The sequence below is a fragment of the Agrilus planipennis genome, unplaced genomic scaffold, assembly GCF_000699045.2.
Source record: "Agrilus planipennis isolate EAB-ADULT unplaced genomic scaffold, Apla_2.0 scaffold10, whole genome shotgun sequence".
NCBI classification, from domain to species: domain Eukaryota; kingdom Metazoa; phylum Arthropoda; class Insecta; order Coleoptera; family Buprestidae; genus Agrilus; species Agrilus planipennis.
The window spans coordinates 546,920-558,329 of record NW_020442465.1 but is presented as its reverse complement, the minus strand read 5'-3'; the positions used below and the strand labels follow the sequence as shown (position 1 = coordinate 558,329).

At 32.9% G+C, this 11,410-nt stretch overlaps 1 protein-coding gene across 1 annotated transcript; it reads left to right on the top strand.

The window, feature by feature from the left end:
* The first annotated feature begins 1,982 nt into the window (after positions 1-1,982).
* Positions 1,983-10,415, top strand: LOC108732429 (dnaJ homolog subfamily C member 22). Its single transcript, XM_018463220.1, has 5 exons — positions 1,983-2,634; positions 4,315-4,462; positions 8,206-8,410; positions 9,202-9,405; positions 9,997-10,415. The coding sequence occupies exons 1-5, from the start codon at positions 2,356-2,358 to the stop codon at positions 10,268-10,270; spliced, it is 1,110 nt and encodes a 369-aa protein (XP_018318722.1). The 5' UTR covers positions 1,983-2,355; the 3' UTR covers positions 10,271-10,415.
* The last annotated feature ends 995 nt before the right edge of the window (positions 10,416-11,410 follow it).

The window sequence follows — 11,410 nt, the reverse complement described above, 5'->3', positions numbered from 1 at the left end:
TGTTTTACGGTTTTAGTAAACCCAGCAACCATACTAGGTAAAGGATTTTTATTTAATTTTGAATAAGGTCCGTTGTTAATAAGGTCATCAACCCGATCGTAATAGTCTTTTTTATCCAAAATCACAACTTTATTACCTTTGTCAGCTTTTACGTAAAAACAATCCTTATCTCTCAATTTTTTGATAACTTTCATATTAGCATTTTTAATATGGGAACTCTGAGATTTTAAGCTGGTTTTCAATTTTAGTTTGCAAGCCTCTCTGATATAGCCTTTGGAATTGTCATCAAGATGTTGAATTGAACTTTCAACATGTCCTATAACATTTTCTAAGGCTGTAGCAGGAGAAGGCAAGGCAAACTTTAATCCTTTATTGAGTAAACTAATTTCGGCATTATCAAAAACTTGAGATGACAGATTCTCTACAATGTGTTCGACTTTCTTAGGAAGTGGTTTGGAGAATATACCTAACTTACGTAACTTCTTTTTATGAATGTTCACCTTTTTATGAAATTTACAATCTATAGATAAAAACATCTTCCTTTGAAAATCGCTCCATTTTTTGAATTCTTTTTCACTTAAATTATAAGTTAAAGATTTAAATAAATTATACGCCTCTATTTCAAGTAGACTACGTTTTGAGTACAAGAAATCCAATTCTAAATCTAGCCACTTACGCTTAGCAAAAGTGGTTATTTTTTCAATAACTTTACAGTTCTTTGAAACTTTAATATTCATAAACTCTGGGAAAAGAGAGTTACGTTTACAGGTTTTTAAGAATTGGATATCTGCACCAATTAATCTAATCTTACAACTAAGTTTGTGATACCTGTTTAAATCCGATGACCGGGAAGCCATGACGAAATATGAAGATTGGAAAAACTTTGGCGGTTGTTGTAGAACAAACAGAATAGCTCAAAACCCCAACGCCAAAACACGACACTGTAGTTGTCCGAAGCACTTTTCGGTAACAAAGTTACCTTCTTCAGGGACTGAAGTAAACTGGGTCCCTGAAGAAGGTAACTTTGTTTTTGCTAATTTATAAATGTAAAATTTTAAAGAAAAGCGTTTTAATAACTATCTTTATTTGTTAACAAAGAACTAAAGGAAAAATTACAAATATTAATGGTACTAGATATCAATAGAAGTACCCACCCAATAAAATACTATATTTTCCGCAAAATTTCCAAACGAAAATTCAAATTTATTAAAGAATTTGAATTTACTTTAATGTGTGATGACTATGGTCATTAAAAGAAAGTAAATATATTAATTTTGGGAAAATACTGCCTCGTAGCGCTATCTCTCGAAGTCGAACCAAAACTCATGCATAAAGCTGCTACGAAAATTGTACACGTCTGACGAAATCTTCCTTGAGCTTTTCGTGTTTGTCTAACTGCAGGACTAAAATTAATCATACTTCAACTGAACTCCGCAAGAGTTCAATTGGAAAATAAAATTTGAAATTGTTTTTCTTGTTGTAGTTCCTAAGTATTTACTAAAGTTTATTTACTGTATTTATTAGATAAAAGTAAATGATTTTCCAAAGCTGAATTTTGTTCAACGCATTTTTTCTTAAAATAAAAAGTTTTCCCAAATTAAAAGTTTTGAGACTAAATTGGGTACTTGACATATATTTTCCTTAGTTATAACTGTTTTGTATGGACATACAATTTAATACACAAGAAAATAAACGAATCGATAAAATTTTATCTTCATTAACTTCGATTCACTGTCACAAGTTCCTTGTGAGTTGATATCTCGCAGGCAGTAAGTAATAACTAATGAGAGATTTGTCCAGGTAAAAATATCAAGATCAAGGTCAAGCAGAACCTCTTCTTTGGGTCGAATGTAGGACAACTGGTCATCAAAATTGTTCTCTGTCTCTCTCATTATATGTGTTTATGAACTGTTGTTATGGTAAAAAGAGAAAGCGCATCGTCTAGCTGTAACGCTAACTCAAAAGTACCGTATGAATACCTCCAACTAACTGCCTCCTTCCACCTCGGGCCAACGCCATGGAAGTGTACGTGGACAACATTTTCAACAGTCACATCTATATGTTTAAACATATCAACCTACCTACTTGTTATACGAGTTTCGCATTTTCAAAAGATGCTGAATAATACGTTAACATGAGTGAAAATGTAACTTGTGAATAGCCTCCACAAATTTTTTCGATCAAAAGGAAATGCGTTAAAATGTAGTTTTCGAGTTTGTTGAAATTGTTTTAAAAATTATTTATCTATTAGTCTTAGTTAATTAAATTTTTTTATGTACTCAAAATATTCTGCATAAATTTATTCTTTTGTGATACTAGTGTTACGTGTAGCTGTTTTTCCTTTTTTTATCGATAATGGCTAGCTGGATTAACTTAACGAAAAGTGCTCCGGATGAAAAGCAGCACAAAAGTGTGATAGTGGCGTACATTTTGTGGTTGTTTGGTGGTATTTTCGGACTTCATTTGTTTTATCTTGAACGAGATGCTCACGCTTTCCTTACGTGGAGCACTCTGGGAGGTTACTGCTTGGGGTGGTTGGCCGATGTCACCAAGATTCCCAGATACGTCAGGGATGCCAACGAAGATCCCGAGTTCATCGAGGAATTTATTTTGAAACTCAGAAAGGAAAAGAAGGTACAATCATTTTTATGTGACATTCTCAATCAATTTACAGAGAAGAAATATATTGATTTAAATACACAATAATTTAACCAGTCGATGTTAATTACTATTAAGAGCCCCTTGAACATTATGTCGAATAAATACTCAAATAAGTGCGAATGATATTAAAAAATCATTTTTATATATATAATACTACGACGATAATTGTTTGTCTTGTATAAATATTTTCTTCCTCAATTATACGCATGGTATTTATAACTGTTTATCAATTCAACTGAATAATTAAAACTGCACTTGAAGATACGTTTAAAAACGTTTTTTTTTTAATTCTAAATCTGTTACTTCATGATTATACATACCTACATTCATACATACATATGTATCTATATCCTGTTATAATCCGAAGTCCTGTGCACGTATACAATCCAAGTACATTATTTTTTGACTTGATGAACAAATGCTCCTGAATACTTCTTGCTTTATTAAGTGTTCAATTTACGATTAGGAATTCCAGTACAGAATGTGCATTAGTTCAATAATTATTTTACTTTACCGATTTGGAGTTGTAAAAGGAATAATAACGTTAAAGTATGTTTTATTAAAATTATTTAACGTCCACCATCTCCCAGAAACAAATAAATATATCTACATTCTGTTGAGCAAATCAATAAAGATCAATTAACAAACAACAGAAACATAAATTATGACAAATCCATTGAAATCTGAACTGTCAATTTTGAAATAAAAACATCTTCCACGTGAGATCTCTAAAGAACACTTTTAAAATTGTGATATTAGCTAGCAGTTAGTCTCTATTTATCGTATACCTATTCATCGTCTAGCACCTTATTCTCCCCTTGTTCCAATTACTTCATATGAAGATTGGAAAAACTTTGGCGGTTGTTGTAGAACAAACAGAATAGCTCAAAACCCCAACGCCAAAACACGACACTGTAGTTGTCCGAAGCACTTTTCGGTAACAAAGTTACCTTCTTCAGGGACTGAAGTAAACTGGGTCCCTGAAGAAGGTAACTTTGTTACCGAAAAGTGCTTCGGACAACTACAGTGTCGTGTTTTGGCGTTGGGGTTTTGAGCTATTCTGTTTGTTCTACCCAATTACTTCAGTTTTTAAGAAAATATTTTATAAACATTCATTTAGTTTAACAAGATTAATAAAAAATAATGAATTGTGAATCCCACTATCAACTATATGTATTCATTCAAATGTCTTTCTATATTGTACATAAATACTTATCTTTTTTTTTTTGATATCCTTACTTTCGTATCAAACGTTTAATGCTGTTAAAGTCACTAGCTTTAGCAAAAAGTTAAGTTGTACTTCAAGAATAGAAATTTCCTTGAAAGGTTTAGTTTAATTAAATTTATTAAATAATTAATAGACGCACTTTCCTGTAATGAGAAAATTTCCTTCTTGATTGCACGACTAATTGAGCTTCATTTTCTAAATTAAGATTTAATGGCGTTAATAATGAAATAAAATTTGCGTAGAATTAACAATTTTAAACCTGGAACTATAAGTAGATAAAACTAAACACAGTAATTTAGCAGCAAAACGTATTGATAAATATTTATAATGTGAAAGCTATAGAGAACTTATGGCAAAATTTTGAAATGGGAACATTTTTCAATATTAAATACTTTTCCTGCAATTAAAGTCGTTTTTATTTTTAGCCCCCATTTTCATCCAGCAGATTTATATCTGCCATTATGGTTGCTTACTCATGGGCCCAATTGGTCATGGTGGCAATACCGGAAGATGATGTTGGTGGTGTTAATTGGAGTTTTCTTCACTGGCTAATTCCGTTAGGAGCTGCCTTAGGTAATCGCAATTTTTTAGTTTATATCAATTTTGTTTTTTTTTTAATTAATTAATTTTTCCTCATTAATTTGAGGAAGTGTGTAGTGGGCAAAAAAGAATTCAAGAAATTCATTTTCAGAATAATATTTCATAATTAATTTTCTTCTATAGCAAAACTTCCTATTTTATGAAATAATAGATCCTAGAAATGTTTGTCGTTTGTTTAATAGTGAGAATGTACTGAATGCTTTAACTAATTATTCATTATCTTATGCATATTTAAACTGCGATAATGTAAAAGATTAAATTAAATGGACGAGTTGGTGAGTGAATACGAAGTAAATATATGATCTCAAATGTGTAAAATTTTCTACAGATTTTTACACAAACTTCCACAAACTCATTAGTGGTTAAAATTTTTAACTAGTGATTGAAAAATCAGATTAACAACCTAATAAACTAAAGATAATAGTAATAAAATTTTAAAGTCAAATCAAATGTCAATAAGAGATAAAAGATTAAAAATCTAACTTGTTAACCCCCTATTGGATTTGATTTGAATTTATAAGGGTATTAGGGAAATATTTGGCAATAATCATTAAGTAATGATTTTATTGCCGTAACTAGTTACTTTTATTTTTACTTTCTTATAATAGTTTAAGTGTAAAAAACGATTTTTATTTGAAAACTAAAACCGCATACGTGTAATAGTAACAAACAGAATATCATTCTTTATGTTACACGACCTAACCAATTAGTTTCGGTGTTTAGAGAAGTATTAAATCATTGTAACGGACAAACACGGTAATAATTCTGTCGTGGTTCCACTTTATAGTACAAAACAGTAAATGCTGTTAACAACCATTTTTTACATCATTTTGGTTGACGTTAATAAGCAGTCCTTATCGTGTTTTATCATTAGTTCCAGTGTAAGTTATCGAACGTAGTTACTCCCTTCTAATATTTACTTTAAAAAATAATAACAATTATTAAAAATAAAAGCTGTACCTGTAGGTACGCTCAAGAATGCAAAAGTACAATATTTAACAAGAAATACTTTGGCACGTTCATGATGATTATCACTTCGAACACAATAATACAGATATTTATAATAATTGCTTGGGGACTTTTATTGTTAAATTTATAAATTTGCTTTACGGAATGTGAAGGCCTCTCATTCCAACATGTCCAAATAAAAGTTTTAATAATAAAAAAATTTGAATTAAGTATAAACAAGCAAAAAATTTGACTAAACACTATTGTATGATAATAAATAAAAGTAAAACAAAAATACTGGTATGCAAGGGAAGAAAACGTAGGGAAAGAGCGAAAGTAAAGGTAGAAAACGAAAGATTAAAAGAAGTGGCTGATTTTATAGGGTTGTTCGGAAAGTCATTTCGTTTTTTTTTGTGGAAATGAAAGACAGTTTTCGTATAATAAACAAATAATTTGTTAAATTATATATTAACCGTTCTGGTCCAACACCTTTTGCCATCTTTCTGGTAGTAGCATAATTCCACGCTCATAAAAATTTTGGTCTTTGCTGGCAAAAAACTGATCGAGGAGGTTTTTGACCTCCTCATTTGAGGTGAAGGTTTTACCACCATCATTCAGTTTGTCCAGCTGATGAAAGTAGACTTCCGAATTAATCGTTGTGTTATCCGGTAAAAGCTCAATAAAACGATTCCTTTAAAATCCCACCAAACAGACAGCATCACCTTTTTTTGGTGAATATCGGCTTTGGAAATGGTTTGAGCTGGTTCTTCTTTTTTGCTCCATGACCTCTTGCGTTTGACGTTATTGTATACAACCCATTTTTCGTCCCCAGTGATGATGCGCTTCAAAAACGGATCATTTTTGTGACGTTTGAGAAGCGTATCGCAGACGTGAATGCGGCGACACAGATTTCTCTCTGTGAGAACATGGGGAACCCATACATCGAGCTTCGAGGATAATCCCAGGCCTTTCAAGTGGTCATAAACTGTTGAATTTGATAAATTTAACCTTAATCCGATCTCACGTGTTGTTATTCGCCGGTTCACATCAACTAATGCCTTTATCGCGTCTTTATCAGCTTCAACCGGCCTTCCCGAACGTGTTGCATCTTCGACATCAAAATTGCCGGATCGAAATTTAGCGAACCAGTTCTGGTACTGGCGTACTGTCAACACACCTTCTCCATACACATCAGTCAATTTCTTTCTGGCTTGAACAGTATTTTTACCCTTTCTGTAGTAAAACAGTAAGATATGTCGAAAATGCTGCTTATCGCTCTCCATATTTAAAAGGGCACCAACCAAAAACTACTGCGTAGAATTAATTGGAATTTTTCACACACAAGCCTTGCTATATGAGCTCTCAAAGCATATAAAAATTATACGGCTTAAATGTGAAGTTTGGTGCAAAAGAATACAATTAAATCCTCTGTCGGGAAAAAACGAAATGACTTTCCGAACAACCCAATAGGTATATAGAAAGTTAGATAAGTCTCAGGCATGAAGGTCTAATCAGAGACATATTATAGGCAAAAACATGAGCTAAGAGGAGTAGAGGAAGATTAGTTAAGGATGTGGAATGTTGTAGTTTTAGAGAAATGCGAAGATTAGCTCAGGATAGGAACGACTGAAGGTGCGCTTCCAGCCAGTGTTAGAACTGACGACCTTATGATGATGAAGCAAAAAAGAAAGAAACGATAAGGTAGTCATTAACATTGAGATGAAATTTGACCCTAGAATTTCCTCAGAGTGTTAATTTTTAAATAAATACTCCAACTTCAACTTTAGAAATGATCCAGTTTCTAGCCCTCTTAAGAGTCATGTAAAGTGGTGTAGGAGTACTAAATTACCAAGAAATTAATAATCATCTTACCAAATTCGAATTTGACTTCAGAATTGCCCCAGTAACTCTGGGACTACAGTCAAGTTCGGTTTGATAAATAAACTGAAAATATGATAACCATTTTTGATATATTGTTCGAATAAAAATTTGAAACAAGTTAAATAATCACAAATTTAGATTGAAGTTAAGATACATCAAAATCGTAATGTGCTTGAACAATTCTGAGATTAAATTCCTATTCAACGACGAAAAATACGTCGGTGGTCACTGTCCTTTCTTCTCTTGTGCTTCCAAAAACCCATTTGCTTGCTTCGGATTTTGATGTAAGAAAATCTAACATACCAGCAATTTTGGAGTCACATTCAGATTTCAATTTGCTGCTGTAGTCGTAAATGAAATTTCCAGTCCATGTACAGGCCTGACGCTGGAAGCTGGCGTAAATTTTACAATGGCGTGGATGCGCGGTGGCAAAAGTAGGCAGTTTTAGGTATAACGGTTGCAGCCCTCATTCTTCAGTATTCCTATTAGGGGCGCAGATTAAATATTTAAAAACAGGAATCAGTGAGCAAGTAATAGACAGACAAACAGAAGAACTAATTGTTGATGTTGGTGACAGTGATAGATATTCCCATGATGAGAGTGAATGTGAAAAATAACTATAAAACAAAACCAATAGGTTAATTTTTTCTTTTTGATAAGTAATGTTTTTACATTATTTTCTAGTACGCTACTGTCCTATCTGTATTAATACTATAATTTACGCCTACTGAAAGCTTATTTATGTATCGGTTCCAAGTGACTTACCCAAATAGGTCATAAATGGGCAATTACCTGCGCGACCGCTCGCCAGCTTCCTTCGTCAGACCTGTACCTACCTATTCTGATTTGTGTAGACCAATGGGTCATTGGTTTATATGTTTTTACAGGTGTTTGGGTGGTAGGGAACATAGGAAGAGAAAAGGGGAACATCGTTTGGGCCCTCGTGTTTGCCTACGTAGGGTATTTTTTACGATGGTACATATTTGACGAAAGCGTCTGGTGCACTTGCATGGTAGTATTTTCAGCTCTAGCATTCGACCAATTTTCAAAAGATTGGAGAAGAACGCCACGAAAAAAGAAGCCATTATATAAGTAAGTAAATGTACCAATGTCGTTAGTTTAAATATTTTAAGAGAAACCAGTGGCATTTAGCAAAATCAAAAATTGATTGGAAATATAAATTGTAAATTACCGAATAACCACGCACTTATCATGGTTATTAATGACCAACTATATATTTACTTAATCTAAAGTGAAGGTACATGCGAATAAAATAATACCTCTCCAGCTAATAAAATTGGGGTTGTTTAAAATATAGCAACAGAGCGACAGAATATCAATGTTTAAGAGGCCTATAAATAATAATCACAAAAAATTGCCAGACGCGAATCGCGATTTAGATCTTTTTGGATCTCATCAGCGCGTCGCAGGCAGCTCCGACAGAACACAGAACCAACTTTTACCTGCTGTCTTAACAGCGCGTTTTAGGAAATACCACAAATGGCGCGCTAAACGCCATCTGTAGTACGATGCTACATTTTAGGATTACGTATGCTCCAACAAGGTCCATTTAAATATATGGATATCTACTTGCTGAAACGAATCCCGGCGTAGCTAACCTCAACGTGATAGGCACGTTACCATAATCGAATAAAATAATTCGAAGTGGTCTGTATTCTGTCGAAACTGCCAGACGCGGATCGCGATTTCGATCTTTTTGGATCTCATCAGCGCGTCGCAGACTGCTCCGACAGAACACAAACCAACTATTACCTGCTGCCTTAACAGCGCGTTTTAAAAAATGCCACAAATTTTGTATTTGCCTGTTATAAGTTATCTATTGAATTAAAAACAATAACCACAAATATCCTTAAAACTTGCAGAAGAATTCTAGTCCTTTGCTTGTGTGGTTCAATCTACCTGTCCCTCTGGGGATCGTACTTGTATTTTAATGGCAAAGTGACCGACTCAAACGGCGATGAAATACCTATAAGTGAAGCCATTCACCACCTCTTCACTTCACCCTGGTGGACCGACCTTAAAAGATCCCTGTACGACACTTATCAATTTGCTCAGCATAATGGATGGTAAGTGATGATTAACACAGATAGAATTAAGTATATCTACTTATTTATCAAACCAGGTTAACCTAAACCAACTATAATTCGGTTATTTATTTATTTTTTACTAAATTCTTTCCCTTTTTAAAAATTTCCACGTCTTGACAGTTAGTTTGGTTAGTTTAGGATGTCCTAATTTGAAATTTAACCATATTTGACACTAGTTTATCCTGAAATTAAGTTTGGCCGGTAGCAGATCGAGGACACTTGGCCTAGCCCAAACTGATTCATCCAATCGCTGTTTGGATAAACTAGTTTGGCCGTCCAGGAAGCATCAGATTTAGGACAGAATTGTTTGGATTAGACCATGTAGTTCAAAACTGATTCACCCAATCACTTTTCGGATAAACTAGTTTGATCGTCTAGGAAAAATATAGTTTATCATAAAATCGGGGTTAACTGATAACAGGATTTGGGACACAAACTACTTTGGTTTATCCTGTAACTCACTGGATACTTTAGTTCGGTCGCCTAGGGAAAAGTAGTTTATCTCGCAGACTTACAACAAAAGGCAATATTCATGCGCCAGTACTGTCATATATCATGATTTTCTTGTAGGTACGAAGTATGGAAACAAATTATCGATTTATTCGATCCTCAAGGTGAACAAAATTCATATAAAGTTTTGGGACTGTCGCCGACAGCATCCCAATCTGAAATAACCGCAAGATGGCGTCATTTAAGCCGCGAATGGCATCCTGACAAAGTTAAGGATCCCACACAACAAAGGATAGCACAGGAAAAGTTCATGGAAATACAACAAGCTTACGAAATCCTTTCCAATCTAAAGTCAAAACGCAGGAGAAAAAACAAAAAGTCAGTCGAATTATAGGATATTTATTTTATGTACATATAAGACCAAATAATCTATTTTATAAATTTACTTTATTGAATTTTATAATTTATCCTTTAAATAAATTATTTTGAAAAGGGTTGCGCACTATATCTAATCAATAAAGCTACATGCTCGCAAGACATTTTGTAAAACGACCTTTTCTTTAAAAGAAATTATCAACAGACCAAAAAAATATGATAATAATATGATATAACCTACTAAGATTAACGTTTTTCATCAAGAGTTTATCTGTAATCCATTCGGTAAAATAAGAACGAAGTCCGCAGCTAAAGACGAATCCGCATCACACATTGCGTATCGCATTGATAAGGCGGAAGGCAGCCATCTTACTGGAAAGGCCTTGCGCTTATGCATAAAGCAAAAGTGCGATATTTTAAACTGAAAAATGTTTCTGATTTATTGCAATCACAGCATTGTTTTCAGTGGGTAGGCAATATTAATTTAAATAATCCAATTACTCTTCATATAAATTTTTAAAGCCATACGATAAATAGGTAACTGGGAATATTATTGTTCAATATTCATGGCCTCAGAACATTTTACGGATTGTTTAAGTTTAAGAGGAGGGAATTAAGATTTTTTTGTCGATAAAATTTTCCATTAAATTCAGCGATTGAAATGAAATGGAAAAGTACCAAAAATGTATTTATTTCTACTACAATTTATCTTGAATTATCTAAAGACAGTTTTATTAAAACATTTTATTCTGTTTTACAAGAAATAATAAAATAATTCATAATTCAACATTTCTAACTGATAGGTACTTATTGTGCTTTAAAATCTATAAAAATCACTAAAAGGAAAACATGTAAATTTTACAAGAGTTTATCAGTTCTACTTTACAATAATATGAAGGCTTACAATAAAATCGGATACATTTAATTTATTTAAAAAATGGGTATTTAATATTACTATATTTATTGCAAATTTTATTTTACTTATTGGACACATGACGAATATTAGTTATGATAAAGCACCACTGCATAGATATAGTATCTTACACTAGAATAGTTTGTTTAAAAATTAAAAAATAAGTTACTTACCGTAAATTATTAATAAGACAAACAATTAAGTACCTAATGGTCATTCGGTGTATAAAAGAGAGGCCGCCCGAAA